A 22007-nucleotide genomic window follows, 5' to 3' on the forward strand; every position below is an offset into this window, starting at 1 on the left:
CGATCCCCGGAGAGTTTGGAGGTCGGCGAGTGCAACTCTCTTCACAGTCCACCTCTACTGGAATAAAAAGTTAGTGGCTTATTATAACTCGGATGGCTGAGATTCAGCTGATGTTAAGACACAAGTATGAAAGATAACCAACCAATATCTAGTTTGAGGAGAATCTATTTTGTGGAAACTTGGACTTGAATACAGACTGGACTTTTTCTGGGTTCTTCAATGAGAGCAAAAAATTGGTGTTACTTTTCATCTTCTAAATCACGAGGGAAAAACATAAGCATACATTTCAAAGTCCTATCATCAGCTGGGATGTACACTTTCTTTTCTGGACATTTGCTGAAGCCCTGTGCAGGCAAGAATTTTTATCCAAGAAAACGGACTTTGACAGCACAATTGATCAGCTGAAAAGGTGTACAAGTGTAGCTGCAGGCTGAATCGCATCCTGCCTAAACTCCAAAACAAGCTGTTATTGCTCAGTGGACTGTACTTAACTACCTGTTAGCTTACATCGCCATGAATCACACAGTGAAAGAGTGCTCCCGAGAAAGCAGAAAGTAAAAAAGGACACAGACAGAGCAGTATGTGGTAATTGTCTTTATTTAAGCCAAGGTCTTTAATCCCCAGCAACATGTAGTTCCCCTCTGCAGTTAAAGATAATCCTTTTTTTTTAAAGAGCAGAAGGTTTGACTCTTATGCAACACTTCACAAAACAATCATATATGCAGGTTTAGTTGCAAATGGGACATGGGGACAAGGTTATTGAATTAAGACTTAATTAAGTTATGCATCATAAGCAAGGGGCAAGCTCCACGGCTGAAAAGAAAAAGAGTATTTCCTCTGTGTGCTGGGTCGTAAAAAGGGACACTAAAATGGTAAAATTTGCAACATTAAAAACAAAAACAGATATAAAGAGAAGGTGACAGGGACAGGCCATGTAAACACGATGTTTATTTCATTGGCAGTAATGGAACTCGCAGTGAAATAAACCTACATACAGTCAAGACTCAAACAGAACACCTTTAAGTATTCAGAAGACACACAGAAGTGTAGTCACAGCAGGGAAGCCACTGATACCAGCGGATTCAAAGAAACATGTCTTCAAAGTACTCATCAAACTCTTCCTCCCTGAAGAGACACAACAAGCAAAACACAGAAATGTAAGTTCCTGTCATGCATGATACTGACACAAACTGTTAGATGCTTCTTATGGGGGGACCCCAGCATAACTCGGTCAGTGTCAGTTCTCTATATAGCATAAAATGATGTTGACAACACTGATCCAGAACACAAACAAATACACAGTGAGGGGCAGAAGCAAGAGAGACTGAACATTTTTAAACAAGGCAAACAGACCTGAAATGCACTTAAGTTACCCACTATCGCTTTCTTGACTGAAAGTAGAACCCAATCTATACGAATGTCAGATTTGTAAGAGGCAGGTCTTTATGTTCTCCCTGACGTTATTTTACATTAAAATAACATCAATAATATTCATTACACAGATTATAAAACCCAAACTAGCACAGCCAATATTTAGAGTAATAAGCCATTTGCCGCCAGTGAAATGGCTCAGAAGCATTACCATCATTATCCTATCAAAGCTCGGTGGAAGTTGACATAAATGTGTTCAAGATTGTGTGAGCAGCTTTACGCAGTGTATGTAAGCAGCTCTCATAGTGCTATATAGACAGCAGTAACCTATGTAACTGTGACAAACGGGAAGCTTAAAACGAGCACTAACTGTTAACCTCACCTCGACTTTTCCTCCACTGCAGGGGCAGGTCCTCGCCAGTGGTCGCCTTCTGATTGGTCCTCTGGCTCATCCCCAGCGTCAGAGTCTAGTAGAAGAGTTTCAGAGAGCAGTCAGTCGCACTCACAGCAAAGAAAAACTGGGTCAACCGGTAACCTTTGCTCATCAGTTTCAATGTCAGGGTTTATGTGCACAATTCAGTTTTTGCATAGCGACTTTAATAGAGAAAGACCTCAGTTAGAGGGGTGGATGGAGTGTTTTGACCCAAATCACCTCCACCATGCGCATAACACACCCACTGAAACTCTTTATTAATATAAATATAACAGAGTTGACATTTTCCTTTAATTTGTCACTCATATAGCCTCTGATCAACCAGTGAATGTTTAGGAAGTAAACTCTAAACCCTGCAGAAAAAAAAATAGGAGTTCTTCTTCAAGAACGTGGCCTATTTCCTCCTTCACAAATTTATTCAGAAACAAGTTTTGGCAGGTTGTAGTAGACAAATATGTTATCAGCATAAGCCACTAATTATGTGATGCTATACTGGGCCAAAGCAGCATATTTTTCCATTCATTTTCCCTGGCATTAATATAAAGTTTCTAGGGCACAAAGTGCTTCCCTGATATTAAAAATCTCTACCCCCTCTTTGAAAGTGCTGCTTATACATTACACTAAATACCAGAGTCCGAAATTTAATGTTCTCCAACCTTATACAATTGCTTCGAGCATGTGTGACGCAGAAAGAAAGCATAAGAGGTTTTGTGTATGGACCTGCATGTGGAACTCAGTGACATAACCTCAGAGTGTACACCTCCACCTACCAACCCATTTATCCAGCCAGACCTTGGCTGAACAAACAGAACAGGGACAAGGGGGCAAAGTCATACTTCACTTCATGCTGTTTCCAGTAAAGTTAAAAAACATACAAGAAAAAGAAAAAAAAAAGAAAGAACAGAGACAAAAAGCATGCTGAGAAAAACACGGATCTGCTGTCTGTCTATAACATTAACTACAGGGCTTATGGGAGTGTCAGGGTGCTTTCACTGCAGAAGTTTGGAGGAGAGTTTCAGTTCAGCGCTCAGGTGAAGGAGATCATAAACTCAGATTCCAACATTGAAGAGCTAAAAAAGTTTTGTGCAACATTTGAAAATTTGCAAAAAATTAAAAGATATGTAAGACAGGTGACCTATCATAATGGCAAAATGGCAAATTTCACCAAAAGGTTTAGGGATCTGTGCATCCCTACATCTTTTTAAAAATGCGTTTGTGGGTCTGTGTGCATCAGGCCATCATGACATTACCTTTATCCGAGTTTTGCAATTCCTCTGAGCTGCTGGAAGAGGTGGAGCGATCTATAGAGAAACACAGAGAGGCAACGATCAGAGTCACAGCTACCGGCCTTTGCTGACCTTAATGACCACTTTAAAAATACTACGTGCATGACTTGCCACACTGTTGGCCACACTGATGCCAAATATCCTTGGGCAAGATACTAACTAACCCCAAGTTGCTCTTTGATGCATCCACAGGAGGATGAATGTGTGTAAATGTTAGATAGAAAGCACTAAAAAGCATAGAAAAAAGTGGATGAGCAAAGTTTTACAAACCTCTGGGAGTGCTCAGTCAGGGCACAGAAAAGCTCTATATTAGAACTAGTCCATGTACCATTTATAACAGCGGATAAATCAAAATTAAAGCGACAGCGGAGAGACACCCTTCAACTGTGTTATGAGCGTTAACATTGCACATTCTGTCCACCAGAGGGCACTCTGCATGCAACTTCCCTGCTGGCAACACCTTTTGTATAATTGCTAAAAACATAAACCTGACTCCTACAGCACCACCTATGGGTGCAGTACTTCCAGTTTAATGTGGTGGGGGAGGATAAATTGTATGTTTTTAGTTGTTAATGTTTTTGCTGCAAAAACAATTTAGTGAAAGAGGAAAAGACAGAACAAATAATAACAGTTTTAAAGCTTGGACCTCTTGTAATAAAATAAGATGAGATCAAATGGAAATTATTACAACAATAAAAAAAACTAAATGTCAAACACAAAAGAAAAATTGGTATTACACAATTTCGAAGAACATAATGCAAACAAGGTTGCTCCCAAGGGTATTTTTTACATCCTATTACTGTTTTAAAGGAAAGTTTATTTGGAAAGAAGAGCGGAGGAGTTTTACCTCGGTGCTTCTTGTGTTTGTGCTTCTTCGAATGTGACGACGATCTCTTTTTCTTCTTTGTTTTTGCTTTCGCTGGCTTCTGGTTCTGATCCAAGAGCATTTTAGTCTTTGGTTTTGCTTTCACCTCCTTCCTCCTGAACACAATCACAAATTGACCAAACCGTCAGCCAAGTCACTGTTTCAAATGCTATTACGTGAAACGGTTTGAATGGCACATCCAAAACACAAGTAAACTGCAGCTTTAATGAAAACATCTAATACAAGACTTCCAGCCATCCTTCAGCAGCTATAATGCATACAGCTGCTTCCAGATTCAAAAAACTCTGATAAAATCATGACACTCTGGTAAGGTCAGACAGGAGATATGAATCATGTTTTGAATTCTAAACCTCTGCATGCAACAAAACAACACGTGCTGACTGTCCATGGTGACCTGGCCTACTTTTAGCAGACGAGCGCACTCTCAGAAATCAGTCTTCACGGGCAAACAGAGCTACATGTTCATGTAAAAGGCGAAGTGAAAGTCGGCTTACTTGTGATGGTAGTTGAGTTTGAAAGAGCATTCAGGGCAAAGTCCTGGAACAGAAACAACATGACATATTCACATCTATTGTAGCGGCTCTAAAAATAGATCCACTGTTACTACTGTGATTGTTATTATAGTGACAGTGTCAGGGTGCTTCTGTGTTAATGCTCACACTTTTTGTAACTACTCAACTAAGCTACTGTATGTCTATTATTTAGTGGTTGAAAATGATGCTTCTATAGAAGATACAGTAACTGCAGCATCACCCCGGTGTACACTGAGAAAATGTTCAACCTGATTCATATGCAGTGCTGAGTCTTCAAAAGTCTTGAGTCACCCTTCATTTCTTTATATTTGGCTTCCAAGAAGCGACTGTTGACATCAGGCTTCATGTCAACAGTTTTTTGAGCAAGTTTTTCTGTGGACGATGTGGCTGCTTTGTCAACCATTTGTAGTCCAGTCCTTGTACCTGACCATTTCCAGAGGAACGTTTGTTTTTTTCAAGCAATTTAACACTGAACTCTGAATAATTCCCATGTGGGAAAAGTCACCTCACCCAACCGATGAACCAATATAGTAACTATACATGACACACAGCTTTATCAAAGGACAAATTTAAAATTGTTAAATATGCAGCCCGTCGCAAAAACACATAACTAATTGTCATTTCCTTAGTCGAATTGATGAAAAAAAGCAAAAATGACACAATTTGATCAAAGCTAACACCGTTTAAGACGCAGTAACTTGAGCGCCAGAAGGCAGCAGCCTGGGTTCGAATCTGACCTGTGGCCCTTTGTCTTCCCCCCTCTGTCTCCACCATCGCTATCTAATAAAAAATGTTAAGCGGCATTAAGTAGTAGTATTTTTGCTAGAAGCTATTAGCTTAAACCTTGGCATATCCCAGCATGTTATGCAATGTGTCCTTAAAAAAAATAGATAAAACTGGACAAAAGGAAAGGGATGATCTGGACAGAGAACAGAACAAAAACAGCCAACATCTGAAGAAGAGCCTTGAATGTCCTTCAAGAAGTCTGGAGAACTATTCCTGAAGACTACTTAAAGAAATGAGAAGAAAGCCTGAATAAGAGAGTTCAGGCTGTGTTGAAGAATAAAGGTGGTCACACCAAATATTGACTTTTAAGCTCGTTAGAACTGTACAAACTCTCTTTTTTTTTTGCACATTTTTAATAAATCTCTGGACCCATTTTCCTCGCTACATATAAAGAAAAGAGCAGTGGCTCAAGATTTTTGCTCAGCAGCATATAACAGTATTGCGCACATACAAAGGGAATGCTGTTGATAAAAATGAATCATCTGTGTATAAACTACAGAGAAGAAAGCATGAAAGAACCCGTTGGAGCTCATGTTTTTCTCCCAAAACACAAAAAAAAGATTCATAATAACTCTGCTCATGAACCAATGCATCATCATCATTATGGATTATATTTGTCCAGTAAAGCATCCCCTTTTCATGCACTGGGGTTGCCAAATCACGTTTCATTACTGTTTAAACAATAGGGACTGTCTAAAGAATGAATTTTAATTTGGCACAAAGTGGGATTTTTTTTTTTTGTGAGGAGAAAGAACCTGGACGTGACCTGTAAGACCAGCTTGTTAAAAGAGTCTTTCATTTCCTGCTTAACTGACTCCTCCAACTACAGTAATTATTTTCAGCAGTATAATAACCTGAAGGGGGATTATTATGACTAAGGTCATAGATAGGGACCATTTGCTGGGCCACAGCCACACCTTTTCCAAAAAATGGGGCTATAAAATAAAGAGATAATTCTCTTCTTTTTTTCCTTACTGAGTTTGACCAGTGCGTTTCTCTTCTCCCCGTGTTCAACGTAGGCAAAATTCACCTCCCAGCTTTTGAGGCCTTCCTCCTTCTCGCAGCGTTTGTTTCCACACTGGAACTGACCTGGAACATGAAGGAGCTCACATGTACAAATCCGAATATTTCACATGTTTACACTCATGTCCGCTTTTTTTTGTAAGCTCTCTTGTTAACACCAATTCATGAAGAAGACCGGCAAAGAAATGCATTTTTAATTGATATAATTACTGAGTGACGGCTCGAATGAACCGCAGACAACTTATGATGAATGTTCGTGTGAAATTCAAAACTTTACACTAGAAAAGCGAACAGAATAAAAAGGATGTATTTTAGTAGTGACACAGACTAAGAATCTCCAAAAAGATTCTGTCAGGCAACCTTCAAACCCTGCTGCTCACTTTTACCCACCGCAATCTATCTCTACACCCCTTCCTCCTTATCCCCTTTCTCCTTCTCATCTCCCTTTCTTCCCCTCATCTCATCCCTTCAGGCCTCCCTCCAGCCGCTGTACAGGCTGCCTGTTATCCCCAGAGGAGCTTAAGGTGGCATTGATCTGGTCTCCGGGGTTCCTCCAGATTGCAGCAGAGGGAGCGAATGCGTCAGAGCCATCCAGTCTTGGCACGAATTCCTAACTCCGTGAGAGGAAAGTGATGCCTGCCCTCACCTGGAAAGGATTGCGACTCTGTAAACATTCAGGTGAGATGACGCAGGGCTCATGGACTCGGGCCACTTTGAGCCGTAGGGCGGACTCTCTCTTCACGTGCTGTATGAGATTAAGATCCAGTGACGTCAGCTTAGAAGAAGACACTTCTGGCTACGGTTCAAATGAGGTCTACTTGAGTTTATGTGTCAGGGGAAGACACTGTACTTATAAAAGAGACCCGTGAAAGAATCCAACAATTTCCAGTCAAAAACACAAATATCAACTCCTCGGTGAGGTCACAGAGAATGTCAGGATGTCACTAAAAGTATTTATATTACTCGAAAATGTCAGCATATCCTGTTCCTCCCTTGCTCTACGTGGGCGTTACTTGGGTGAGGGCCATCTTCTCATCTCTGTGCCGTCTTAACGCCACGATTAGTGACCGATACCCAGAGACCTGGGAGAATCCTATACAGTCTTCACCCATTATCAGTGACCTCAATGACGATCATGATGCCTATGAAAAAAAATGATTTTCTTATCTGTTGTTAAAGCCGGACGTTAAAGGTTCTGCTTTGCATATTAAAAATAAAGAAGCGCCCTTGAACATCATTCTGAATCCCCTCGCTCCCTTTGAGAAGCAGCTCAGTGTAAAATAGAAAAGAATGTGATTTATTCGAAGGTTACAACATGGCGCGTTCGAATGTGTGGAGCCCTCCAGCTACACACAAATGTGACCCTGGGAGAGTGGAGTCAATATAAATCTGTTTCCAGGCAATTTTTTTGACAAATAAATGTCAAAAACTAAATACAATCAAGGCCAGGACGCAGTTTGTCAACGTATTTCTGATAGTTTTCAGTCCCTAGGCCCAAAAATTTCACACTTGAAACCTTACAACAAGTCCCCGGTACTGTATTTGGAAAACCGATTTAAAACAAAAAACTGGGATGCAGAGAGAATTGCTGCTTTATAAAACAAGTTTTATACACAGTGATGGAGTGGTGACCTGACCAGGGTGGCACACCGCTTCTTTTTACCCAAAGCCAACTGCGGTAAGCTTTTAAAAAAAACTGACAGATGGACGCGAGCTATATCGGGTTGTCTGATGAAAGAAAAGAAAGATTTCCACTGTTGAGAGGCGCCAGGTATTTTCACACATCAGGTGAGCCTCACGTGCCACATGAAAGAGAAAAAGAAAAAAGCTGATGAATCCTGTTAGGAGAGGAAACTCCGGTCCTCCTACGTCATTGGTTAATAATGCCACCAGCCAGTGGCCCGAGATCAAGACGGATAACTACCACAGGACAGATGGGTGCACGATTAACAGTGACTGGATGATGTCAAAGGGAGTGACCTGAACTAGCGTGCATTCACTTTTTATTCACTCTTGGATAACTGCCAAGTCCACACGATGATGCGAAATGACACATTTGTCTGGTTTTTTTCCCCTTCTATCAAAGGGATTGCTATCAGACCAGACGTGCCGTGCTGGGTTAGACAAAAAAAGATCCAATCCACTTTCATGTGAAGCTACAAAAAGGGAGCCAATTAACTTAGATTAGCACCGTGTGGAACTTATGGAAACACACATTAGCAGAACTGCACACAGAACCACACCTTAAAGTCTTGCTGTTAATTTTTCCCTGTGGTCACTTGCAGTGCTGCAGTAAAAAATAAAAAAAATAATTCATTAAAAATCCCCTGCAGCCAGAAAAGGACTCTGGCCAAAGACCACTATTATGAAAAACTATTTACAGGACACAACCAACCGAGCACAAACATGGATAGTAATTGCTCTTCTTATAAGGGCTTGGCAGGCATCCAGCTGAGCGAAGTCACTGAACACACTTAAAAGTCTAACACGTCAATCCCATAAAAACATTTTCTTAAAATCACAAATACCAATGTTTGTAGTTTGTTTTCTTTTACTTTTTAATTAGTAAGATGAAGAGATTTTGATTTTCTATGGACAGAATTTCTAGGCACAGCCAGGCTGCGGAGCGTCTCTGCGTTGGTGGGCTCAGGATCTCATCTCTGTGTTTTGTGGATTATCTGGCTATGTTGGCTTCATGAGAAGGTGGCGTGAAACTCGCAGCGGAACGGTTCGAGGTCACTTGTGAGGACAGTGGGAATGAGAATTAGCACCTCCAAGTGGGGCGCCAGATAAAGGTGGAGTGCCCACTCTGGGTCTGGACGAGTTGGTGCCCCAAGTGGAGGAGTTTAAGTACCTCGGAGTCTTGTCCCCAAGTGAGGGGAGGGTGGAGTGGGAGATTGACAGACGGACTGATGTGGTGTCAGCAGTGATGCGGGCGCTGTAGCAGTCGCTTGTGGTGAAAACAGCGACGCTGTCGATTTACTGGTTGAGCTATGTTCACACCCTCACCTACGGCTACGAGCTCTGGGTAGTGACCAAAAGAATGAGATCGAGTAATTGGCTTTGAAGGGTGGCTGAGTTCTCCCTTAGAGATAAGGTAAGGAGCTCAGTCATTCGGGAAAGGTTCGGAGTAGAGCCGGTACTTCTCATTATTAAATGGAGCCAGTCGAGGTGGTTTGGCATCTTGGACGCCTCCTAGGCGAGGTCACACCTAGCTCTCTCGGGTGGCTTGGGAACACCTTTGTGCCCCCCCGCCCAGATGAGCTGGAGGATGTTAGCGGAGAGAGAGAGAGGCTGCTTAGACTGCTACTCCTAAGAGGCAGCAAACAGACTGATGAATAGAGTTGAAGAGATGCTGGCAGGCGGACTTTATTGCCATAAGACAAACAGACAGAGAGATGATACACGTCAACTCCTGTTTCTTAGGGTCAGGGCTGTAAGCAAAAGCAAATACGCAAGTTTCCCATAATGCTGACCTGTTTGTTTAATATCACGACCATCACAAAGCTGCTAGTCACATGCTTCTACTGCTGCAAGGTGAGCTGACTCTGTTCAAAGGTACATGGACTGTACTGTACTCTTAAGTAACTCAAACAGATCTGCCCCAGCCCAAAATGATTCCTTCAGATCATTTAGTGACTGAAAAGCCTGTGAGGATGCAGAATTAAGGTGGTCACTGTGAGTGTCTGCATCCGCTGTTGTTTTTCAGCTAAATCTTGATACTCACCAGGACTCTAACCTTGCCTATTCCCAGAGTGAAATGCCTTCAATAAAAGTGCAGCCTGTGGAAAATATATGGTTCCCTCAGGCCGACTTTTCAAATATTGGAAATGTAACTAGGAATCAGATGGATGCTTCTCTGACCACCCACTCCCACCTCTGATGCTTGATCAGGTTTAGCCTGTTTTTTGTTTTTTTGGGGTCCGTCTTCCACGATGACTTTGAGTTCAGTGCTCAGACTAAATAGCATTACAAAGTACTATGACTGCATTCTATACTCTATCTGCACAAGAATATCTGCGTTACATCTATGTGTCCCTCTTTAAACCACAGAGAAATATTCAAATTTTGACATTTGTAAGATGCACTCTGACACTCACACTTTGAAACAATAGGAATGGAGACAGTGACACCGGCCGCTGTTAGACTGGGTAACTCTGAAAGCTTTGAGCACTGTCGGATAATGAGCTTCCACTTCTCACACTTAAAATACACTCAGTTACTTCTCTGGAGCTGATGTATTTTGTCTGGCAAATGAGAGCCCAGCAGGATATACTTACTACGTGCAAAGCCTGCCTAGAACACAGGCCGAGCCAAAGGAATCATTTAAAGCAACAGAAACGATCTCACCCCTTAAATTCGCTTGTCACTTTTGTTTTATTTAAATCGAAATTGAAAGGAAACCACCAGGATGTAGAATAGTATATAACATTATTTGAATTTGCTCATTTAAGGGTGGAGTAATTGCTTTATATGAACCTGACAACAACAACAAAATGTAGATGGAGCAGAGGCAGGATCAAACGTTTAGATAAGCAAACAGAAGAAAATCCAGGACAGAGCAAAATTAAATAAGTAAAAATGTGACACCAAACAATGAAAAGCCAAAAAAAGGAAACTGATTATCAGATCAACTAAAATGATCAGCATGTCATGGCACCCTTTTTGCGACCATAAAATAATTAAATCCACCAATCTGTGGTTGCCTGGTAACTGCACTGAATTTTTTCACTTCGTCCACTAACTGCAAGTTGCTGCGGTGATCAGTTGGTCACCCAGAGTTTGAGCCTGCAACACCCACAGCGTGTAGTCGACAGCTTTCAAACGCAAAACAGTTGCATAGGTTGCCAGTTGGGAGGCAACTTGTCTCAAAACAGTTGCAGACTGACTGTGACTGATTGTGACTCTCTGTGACAGATTGGTGAAGGTTTGCAAATAATCACCGTCTAATTTACAAACGCAGACAGACTGACCCCAGCTGATTGTTGGCAATGTGCGCCAGTGAGAACAGCTTTGCAGTAGTTGACTTGACTTAGCAGATCCCAGCAGTAATTTTGATTTTATATTATATAACACTTGTAGAGGAATTTCTGGCTAAACTCTGAATGTTAGAAACATCAATTTCTGTGTCCAAACAGCAGATTTTTGCAATACAACACAGTTCATTGCCCTATTGTCATAAACAGATTGGGGTCAAGTTAGCAATTGAATGCAATCAATTGCAAACTAATAACATCTTAATGTGGTTTTAACGCTAATGATTGCAAGCAGTCGGAGACATGGCCCTAATTTTGTTTTGCCAGTACTTCAACCACTCATTGAAGTGTGACAGTAGTATAATGCTTAACAAAAGTCATGCCACTGTGCAAGCTAAAAGTGGCTTCACATTTCGGCTACCAGTGGCATTTATTCCAAGGCAGCAGAAGCTGGGTCAAACCTAACTCCTGCTGTGTCAGTGTGTACCTTGACAGGAGGCCCACCTACAACAACCTAGCCTCAGCTATCTTTGCTCTTTGCTCCACATGTTTTTATTCTTGGACTTTAAAGTAACTGTCTTCTGATTGGCTGCCCCGCATATTTAAAAGTGAACAGCAAGTGGTTCATGCTTGTGTGTTTGCAGTCAAGAGCACGGAAAAAAAAGATGTTCATAGCAGTCTCACCTCATTTTCTGAAACTTTGCTCATTGTTTATATGAATATGTCACTATTGCAATGGTATCCATGTCTATTTCATAGGCAGAGGGTGAATACATGTCCATGTGCCCTCCATGGAAAGCCACAGTCCACAGTTATACTCCCGTGTATGCAACCAAGTATAAGTTTTCATGCTACTTTCCCAAATACAAATGACAACTTCTGTTTAGAAAAAAAAAAAAAGAAAAACAAGAAAGTACCTTTAAGATCTGTTAATATGAGACATTTGTAGCTTTCTCTTATATTCAACTACAGGAATTCATGTGGAACTTTCAGAAGTATAAAGGCACCGAGATGAGAAAAAGAAAGTTATCAGCAAGGACTAGAAGCACATCTCATTCTTCAAAAAAAATCTGCAGCAAGACTCCAGTGGGAGGATAACCTGTGATCCCCCCCAAAAAGAAGAGAGAATGAAACCTTTTGGTACTGTGCACTCCTTGATCCAATATAACACTATAGCAATGAAAAGAAAGGTCAGTGTTCTTCGTGATCCAACCTTATTGGATGGAGACTAGTCAGCATTATCCACCAGCATGATCTGAGGTGCACAGAAAGCAGCGATGATAAGGGGATGGTTTCCAAAAAAGGTATTCATGCCAGAGCAAAAGTAAAACGTGGCCATCGGAGGTGGTACAAGATCAGTTTAATTGACGGGAAGCAGTACTACACACGAGTTCGGACTAGCAACACTTAGTCCAAGTGGAACTGCTGGTAATTGAACAATAAATCAAAAACTTTCACGTTGATGACTCGCCAACAGATTGTTGCCAAGATTCAAGTGTCTGTGATTGATGACACTCTATATCAGCTTACAAATCAAATCAAACTCCTGTTATACTCAATCCATGACAAAGACTTGCACCAGTGTATTCTTCACGTCTGAACGGGGGCGTCAGGCCCAACTTACAGAATTTATTTAGTATTGATCTCACTGGAGAGGGTTTAGAGTCCCATGCTCTAAACAGTACTTAAGGAGCATGTCTCTAGTAATTATTAATGTCCACAAATCACAGCTGAGGCAGCTAAAGTGCAGTGCATCTGACCTAATCTAATCCCACTTCCTGTAGAGTACTGCTACATGGCTTGAACTGTCAGAGTCCAAGATTACACTGTCTTAATCCGGAACAACATATTGGTTTAGTCAGCTTTCCCAGACACGCTGTTTGTGTGTTTGTGAGGTTGTACTGGTATAAACATAATTATAATAATAATTTAAATGTTAAATGACTCTGCATATGTGTATGTGTGTATATGAGATTGTGTATGTGTGTGAAGCTCACTTTATTAATGAGCTGTCAAGGCAGGCTCCCTTGCTGAGCAGCAGCTATTGTCCTTCCAGGTAAACTTATAAATACCACTGTCACACAAACGCAGCGGTAGACAGAGAGGTGTTGTACTAATCCTGAGCAATAATAGCAACAGTAATCATGGAAACACTGCCAAACCATCAAGCCAGTCCAGTGCTATCAGAAAGCTACAGTGTTGGGTATCAATGGACAGATTAATCCGCGGCTGCTTAAGATGGGAAGCCACAAGCAAACACGGAAAGAAAATTCAGATGAAAGGTCAAATCGTTTAAAGATTTATGACGCCATTCTGGAGAGCCATAAAGTCAAACCAAATTGCAGCAGGCAGATTTTTTTTAAAGAGCCTGACATGTGGAGAGACTCCTGAGGGGAAGCACCAATCATAGGTGATGTACTGCTGTGTGAATTGTCTTTATCTCTGTCTCCATCTAGTGGAGAAGGATGTGAGGTGTGGGTGAAAAAGCTATAATCCCACTTCACTAAAATGTGAATTTAGAGCATCACTGCAAGCAAAAACGTCACAAATAGTAATTAAAATATCCCGTTTTCCAACACCTCCCTGAATCCGGACTTTATGTCAGCATTACATAGAATATTAAGTAATAAGGATTCAGTTCCAGCCACTTGATTAAAACGGATCTCTTTGCTCAACAAGTATGCTTTTTATTGCAATTTAAGATCACTTCTCCCCTTAGGGGTCGTCACAGCAGATCATCTTCCTCCCTTCACCCTATCACCACCATCCCCCTGCATGTCCTACATGCTGCCTTTCCTGTCTTCCTCCCCTCACTCAACCAGTCGTGGCAGATGGCTTCCCCTCCCTCAGCCTGGTTCTGCTGGAGGTTTCTTCCTGTTAAGCGGGAGTTTTTCCTGTCCCACCGTCGCCTTGCTCAAAGGGGGTAGTCTGATTACTGGGGTTTATTAATAATATTGCGTATTACTGTATTATTGTAGGGTTTTTACCTTACAATATAAAGTGCCTAATTTCTAATCTTGTCCATCCTGATCACTCCCATTTAAAAATATAAGCATCTCCAGCTTGGCTTCTTTCTCCCTTTCGTTCTTCCTTCTGTCACAAATCACCCCTGACACTCGTCTCCACCCACTCCGACCTGTGAGTTCTGCATTATTTTGGATGGTTGACCCCAGGTATTTTATTCTACCTTTACTACCTTTGCTCCTTGCAGCATGACTGTTGCACCTGTCCCCTTTTCTCACACACACACACACACACACACACACACACATGTCTGGTTTGCTATCCTCGTGGGGACATCCCATTGACATAATGCTTTCCCTAGCCCCTTACCCTAACCCTAACCATTAAAAATGAATGCCTAACCCTAACCCTTACCCTAAACCTAACCATAACCTAATTGTAACCCTGACAGTAAAACCGCATTTTGAGTGTGAAAATTGCTTTCAACCCCGAGGGGACCTGGATTTTGGTCCCCACGGTGCAGAAAGTCCCCACCAGGATAGTAAAAGTCAGATTTTGGTCCCCACCAGGATAGTACGAACCCGTACACACATACACACACACACACACACACACACACACACACACACACACACACACACACACACACACACCTACTCTGTGTTGCTTCAACTGACTTGGATCCCTCCTCTCCCCAGAGCATACTTCTACCTCTCCAGGCTGTTTTCCAGCTTATTCTCTTCCTTATTCTCACTACGAATCAAAATGTAAGTGCTCGATACAGCAACATTAGCAGGAACATGCAAGCATATAACAGGTGTATGCCATACCTTTTCCAGCGACAACTTCATTCTCTGTCCGCCATCGAAATCCAAACTGTTGGGCACAGATTTTTTAAATGAGCATAAATGAGCAAAATCATATTCAAAAAACTGACTAATGCATCAGATCGCTTTTCCATCCATATAGCTTGCAAGCCATAGCTGTGTTGTCCCCACCTTTTAATGATATTAGTTTTCAAAGGCAGTTGGATCAGAAAAAGAACTGAGAATATAAGGACTGCATATATTTGTGTTTATTCACCCATGTACTCTTATTATTAAATGCTGTGCATGCACATTAACTTGTTAATGTAAACACATCTATAGTAAGTGGTGTCCTTTTGACCCGACGTATTGCAACTCGCCCTTTATATTTTTATTCGTAGGCGTTTTAGAATAACTAGTGAATAAATCAGGTGCACAACCTTTTTAGTGTTTAGCGGCTTGGACTTTTTAAATTGAAATGTTTCAATTTACCTACAGTGCCTCCAATAAACATAGATAATTCCAGGTATTCTGTATTGTGCGCCATGTCTGAGGTGTAAGCGTAAAAGAGATGTGTGCACAGAAAACTCATCAGCACAAATGCAAGAGATACTGAGCTGGGCCACACGTGTGCCACTTTTCATCAGTTTTAAACGTTGGCCTCGCTCCAAAAAGGCTCAGCGATCACTGGAGACAGAGCAGAGCGCCAGAACACATCATACCCCCGACTTCAGTCTAAAATGGGCTCGCTATTATGGAGATTAGTGAGACTTAGGTAATATTAACCTTTACACATGGCAACACTGCAGGGATAATTAGTGTAATCTTTTTGGAATACTGGAGCAGGTCCTGGTAACGCTGATTGCTGAGGTGTCTACGGGCACTGTAATGTTATCTTATAGCACATGTAGGTGCGTAAGTGATAAATCGATTTCTAGGATTTAGAAATTGGTTCATAATTTTTGTAGTTTTGACTCCGTATACCACCAGAGTGGATTTGAAATCAAACAATCAAGATGCGACTGATCTGTAGACTTATTTTAATTGACAAAAAATGACATAAACCTATCAGAGGGACAGTAGAAAGTTTAGGAGTAGTGGACAGCTCCGCAACACTAAAAAGCCTGAAAGACCCACAGAAGATGGCTTTGACAGCGCTTCACAGTACAAATGGATAATGACCCAAAGTATGGTGCAAAAGCACCCTGAGAGTTTCATCTGATCTCAACTCAATGCAGCATGTTTTTCAGTTTAATGAAGATAAAGCTGAAAGCAGAGAGACTCACAAACAAGCAGCAATCCATGGAGGCTACAGTAAAATCCTGGGAGAGCATCTCAAGAATAGAAACAGCATTTGGTGACATCAGTGGGTTCTAGGCTTCAGGCAGTCCTGGACTCTAAAGGAGTTTCGTCCAAGTATTTAAAACAATATTTATATTTAAAATGATGTCAGTTTGTCCAATTAATTTTGATCCTCCGAATATGAGAGACTCTGCATAAAAGAAATGAAAACATTTGTGTAAAAGCCTCCGAATTAAAGCTGAAAGTCGGCACTTCCATCACATCTTGACTGTTTGATTTAAAGGCAACTGCTGATTCAGATTCTGAGCCTAACTGTGCAAGCAGTCACAACACTGTGAACCTGGAGATGTGTCCTGATCCTTTCCCTGTTTTACTGGCTGCTTGGTTAGATTTTGGGGGAAATAATGGCCCAAGTGTATTACTAAGGCATGCTACAGGGGGCTAAACTTGAGACCTCAGTAATAAGGACGGGCTCACTTATTAGTAATTAAACTTTAGGACAAATTTTGGTCATCACTGACACATGTAATTTACTAAAGTATAGTAAATGTCATGTGTGCTTAAGTTGTCAGACTGTAATTATAATCCATTCTTTGATATAATGCAATAAATAATACTACATAAGTCTACATAAGTAACATGAATATTACTCATGATTAGCTAACATTAACATTCACTTTATATCAACTTTATACTAAAGTTTATTTAACTATAAATGTATAATTTATTAAGAATGGTATCATGAAGTGCTACCTTCATTTGAACTGTAATTTAAGGTTTTAATTCCTGCACCTTGTGTGAAACTGGCTTTTTTAAATGACAATTTTTAAATGCTTTCAAATATTCAAAAATGCTATCATATCATACTACAGAAACTGCATTACATAAGCTGTATTACTGTTTAAAAATTGGTAAGAAATCAATCATATTTCCATTCCTCTCACCTTGTTTTCCTTGTATCTGCTGAGGTCAGCTATGCAGTATTCTTTAAACAGCTTGTCATAATACTTTTTGGCCAATTCTTTTTCCCTGCCACAGAAAAAAAAAACCCACAAGCAACTAAGAAAATCAGCACACACATCATTAACTAACTTCTAGTTTAACGTATAGACTTTTCAGAAGACAACTGAACAGGTAAAAAACTAATTCATTATTACTGATGCCACTAAGTTGATCACCATGTCATGTCCTCCTCGTCCTCATCCCTCCAGAGGAAACGATGGTTTTCACGCAGCACGTCTAGATCTGTTTTGTCCTTGACTCTACGGGGAATAAATGTAAAATGACAAAGTTTATGAGTGCGCATAAACCGAAAAACAACTTCTGCAACTATCAATTTTAATGAAATGATTAACTGGATTGCAGTGATGTATAGACATATTGTCATTATTTTGCCTGGAGTGACAGCAGCTGACTGTTCCCCAGAGTTGACTGTGAGTAAGATTACTCACGCTGAGCGCTTGAAGTCAACCATCTGTCCTCCGTAGTACAGTATGTAATCACCGACAAACTTCTTGTGCCGCTCAAACTGGAGACATCTGCTTAAGGTCATTCTGTTGTTCAATGTTAACTTTTGCAACTGTAAACAGCCTAAAATTTCCTACCGCATCACATTTTAATATCTTAAAAAGTTACGTTTCATCAGCCTCTTCGTCGTCTACTCATAGCCGAAAGAAATGATAAATTAAGAAAGGATACAGCGTTCATGGATATCAGATGGGCTCGTCTGTTCCGGGCTTCTTCTCTAAACAAAACAAAAAAATATATAAATATAAATGATGCATTTTTATCAAAAAATAGACAAAAAAAACCAAAACAAAACAAGATAATGTATGATAGCTTGCAAAGAAAAAACAATCCACTGAGAGCATTTAATCAGATTGGCCCATAAGAAGTGACATTAACTGTAGTGTGCATAGGTAAAATGCGAGCAGCTAAAAACCATTAGCACTTCTTCGATCTGCTATTAGTCACCATACCTGTCCACTTCATTTGAGTGCAAGCTGCGGTGAGCCACCTTAGAGTGGCGACCTTTCTGAAACGGCTTCTGTAAGATTTCCTCCTCATGTTTCCTGTAGAAGGTACACATAATAGCAGAAAGCTTGTGAAAAAAATGGATTAAAAACACTTGTGTTTATTCATATTATCGTCTGTACAATCCCATCTCATTTGGTCAGCACAGATATAGTACCAGGAGTTCAGTTGAGCCAAATGCGAATAAAGCGAAAAAGTATCATTGAGCCTAAATAATTCTTTAGCCTTCATTTGACCTTTTAAGGCCTCTCTGTGAGGACTCTCCCTGTCCACCTTCATCACTGAAGTCAGAGTCATAACCGCCGCCCCCGTGAACCTGAGGAAACACAGGAAGTGATTTGTGAATCATATCTGATGATACATGTTGCACTTACCCACACACTTTCTAGCAAAATTAGGCATATTAGATAAAAAAATGCATGCATACGCTTGTACTGTATATCCTAACTGTGAGACATGTATTGCAACGTGTGACACGAATAGGGTAATGACTGATCTTAGAGTAAACATGACACTATGTATTAACATCTGCTGCACACATATATATATATATATATATATATATATATATATATATATATATATATATATATATATATATATATAAACCCATTAAAGTATGCATTTCTGAATGAGGGAGGGCATTTTTGCATATTTCCTCTGATCAGTGCTTTCTCTGTCTGACACAAAACAGACTCTCATCTTAAGACCCCATCAGTTTAAGTCAACTTTCTTTTGATTGTTGATAAAGAATGGGTTCAAACAGCAGGTGGATTGAGCGCCTATGTGCTTAAATCAACTATATTATAGATGGCTCCTCACGTTCACACATTGAGACCCAAAGGTGGGGGAAAAAAATAAAACAGAAACTCGGCTGCAGCAGTCTCACCTCATTCTTTCAAACATTAATCATGTTTAATACTGTAAGGGTATAAATATAACAGAAAAGAAAGAAAACAGGAAGCATAACAGGTCAGGTTTAAGTTAACTAGAACATATTCTATGCCTTTATAATTTGATCCAGGTCAATTTTGTCTCGGGCCAAGCATTCCTTCACAATAAGTGTCTACAAGTTTCCTGTCTGACGTGAATAAACAGAGAGTAGGAGAGTGATTTTATTGTTAGGTTTTTAGGTATTCACAACACTGTTTTTTGGAGAAAAGCATCTATTATCACATAATTGTCCAATATACTTAAGACATGAAAACATAAAAACTAGAATGATCCCATTCTATTTTATTCCACAAGTGCCAAACAAGCAAATTTAGTGGGAACACAGACAGTTCTCGTGTCTCATGAATGTTTCAAGCTTCCATAAAATCATCTCTTCATTTATTTAACCCACACTGGTTGATCTAAAAGTCCATCTTAGTGGATATGGGATGAATTTGACCCAGTGTCTTGCCCCAAAAGTGATCGTCTGCGGAATAAAATAATATCCGATTGGCCTGTAATCTGTCAAACATGTCTGCATAGCTCGATGATATCAAGTCATTTCTACCCAGAAAGAACATTCCTGTCACAAGTAGAAGCTGCAATCAATATTTGGAAATGTAAATTTTATATAGCCTTTATTTATCCATGTGAAAAGTTTCCTTGACATTAAAAATGTCTTTGTCAAGTAAGATCCTGTCTTGGGTGTAGCAATAAAAGTGCAACAAATATAACAAAATACCTCTATAAAGACATTTAAAGTGGCCAGAACGATCTGTATTGATAATAATGTTGAAATGCAGAGTCATAAAAATACTTTCAAAACAGGTCATTTCTTTATGTTATATGTAACCCCTTCAGAAATCCTTTTGGCTGCAGCCTATTTATCAATATAAGCAACGATATTACCCATAGAATACACCCAGAAATCGGAAATCACATTTTAATGATGTAAAAAAAATTGTTTTTGTGTAATTTATCTCTCAAAGTCACCAAATGTCTGGCTAAAAGAAGACAATTGGAGTAACTGCTACAACGAGAGACTATAGCAGCAGCTTTCCCTCACTCAGTGTGGCAGAGCAAGTGCTCAATGATGGATGAAATAGTGAACAAAGTGAGATATTTTAGAGGTCCCGTCATCAGAAACGAGCTATGACACTGTAGCAGGTGCACGACGACTCTGACTGCTGTGAATTTCACGCAGGCACGCGCTTTAGCTCGTGCTTTGACTGCTTTGGACCTGTCACGCGCCACAGACACCGCTCATCCCTGACTGTGACCAGTGAAGCAGTCAGGAACCAACACGGCGTTAGTAGGCAGCACCGACACACGTATCTGTGAGGGAGATAACTGGCTGCTAACAAATACGCGAACACGTCCTCACAGCCTTGTTTGCAAAAGAAGAGACGCGACTATATCACATGTATAAAAAGTTTACCTTCACAAGATCATCCATGGCTTCTTTCTTTCTCCCTACGAACTGCTGCTGACTGTTTACAAAATGTAATCGCCATGTGATGACGTAGGAAGTAAGTCGCGGTATGATGACGCAGACCTACATGAATTATATTTAGAAGAATCTGAGAAAAATCAAGAAATAAGTCCAAGAATAATTTATCATTTCCTTTTTTTTTCTATGATATTAAAGCTTACATTGGTTTGTAGTCAATAACGAGGCTCTAAAGTCTAATTCTGTGTAAGTGTAATTGGCTGATAACAGTTTCTTTAATCGGGCATCTAATTCTTTTCTAATTTATCAGTTCGTCCATCACCTAATTTATCTAATTAGCCATTTATCAGGGGGCAAGTCAGCGTCACCAGGTGAAATGAATAATCTATTGGGGATGAAAGGGGGGTGCAGTACAACATCGAGCATCGACATTCATTTTAGAACAAATGGCCCAGTTACACGGATCAACCGGCAATTGATTCATATCGTTCACTTCCGCTGAGTGACACTGGAGGATGTATTTGAATTGTGGACGGAAAATAAAGAGGGCATTGTACTGTGTGAATGTTTTCAGTTTAATTCGGACTCGGGGTTATGAGATATGGTCGGGGTGAAAGGCTGACACAGTCAGTCCGGGAACAAAAATGCAGTGTTCCCTGACTTCCCATGTAACCCACCGAACCCATCAAAGGACCTCATCTAGGAAAGAAACGGCACAGCTCTCATCATTTATTACTGAAAAAATATGTCGTCCTATTAGCTATTTAAACACACATAGGCGTACTCATCCAGTTGGATAAACAACATAAAAGGCTTTTTGCATACATGTCAGGCAAACAGTCTGTTTTAATAAGGATTTAAAACAAGTTTAGAAACCACGCAATCCAAACGGATGGAAATTTTTATTTGAAAATATTTTATTCATGAAATCCTATGATATGTTTCCCCGTGTATGCTATTCCACTACATTCATTTTAATGAACATAATATAAAATACTGCTCTACATTTTTTTCCCCTGTGTAATGATAGTCTGGAGATCAGACTTTACCAGCTATTTCTTATGCACCAATATCTGATTGAGTAGTCTTTTTGATGTATTTTTAACCGTATATTATGCCCGTCGTCTTTTCACATTTAATGTCATTATTATGCCAGAGAAGGGAAGAAAAGAGGCAGCATTTGAATGAGTGGGGCAGGTGCATTTGCACAGAGAGCCTCATGAA

The 22007-nt window shown here is 40.3% G+C and overlaps 1 protein-coding gene across 1 annotated transcript; it reads right to left on the reverse strand.

Annotated features, from left to right (window-relative positions):
- Window positions 1-579: 579 nt before the first annotated feature.
- Window positions 580-20861, reverse strand: fra10ac1 (FRA10A associated CGG repeat 1). Its single transcript, XM_063483030.1, has 14 exons — window positions 20772-20861; window positions 18637-18716; window positions 18346-18438; window positions 18065-18110; window positions 17818-17894; window positions 17545-17628; window positions 17311-17395; window positions 15089-15134; window positions 6271-6384; window positions 4471-4513; window positions 3938-4071; window positions 3055-3105; window positions 1754-1838; window positions 580-1125 (listed from the first exon to the last, which is right to left on the reverse strand). Exons 1-14 carry the CDS (start codon window positions 20787-20789, stop codon window positions 1083-1085), a joined length of 999 nt encoding a protein of 332 aa, XP_063339100.1. The 5' UTR covers window positions 20790-20861; the 3' UTR covers window positions 580-1082.
- Between the last annotated feature and the right edge of the window lie 1146 nt (window positions 20862-22007).

The sequence above is a fragment of the Pelmatolapia mariae genome, linkage group LG8, assembly GCF_036321145.2.
Source record: "Pelmatolapia mariae isolate MD_Pm_ZW linkage group LG8, Pm_UMD_F_2, whole genome shotgun sequence".
Lineage (NCBI taxonomy): Eukaryota > Metazoa > Chordata > Actinopteri > Cichliformes > Cichlidae > Pelmatolapia > Pelmatolapia mariae.

Excerpts from the sequence above, each read along its gene's own strand:
- fra10ac1 (XM_063483030.1), bottom strand. Across the intron at positions 17,895-18,064 it reads ATCTGATATCCATGAACGCT|TTTGAGCGGCACAAGAAGTT; the intron begins GTATCCTTTCTT and ends AGATGTCTCCAG. Across the intron at positions 17,396-17,544 it reads GACGAGGAGGACATGACATG|GGAAAAAGAATTGGCCAAAA; the intron begins GTGATCAACTTA and ends TTTCTGTGGCAG.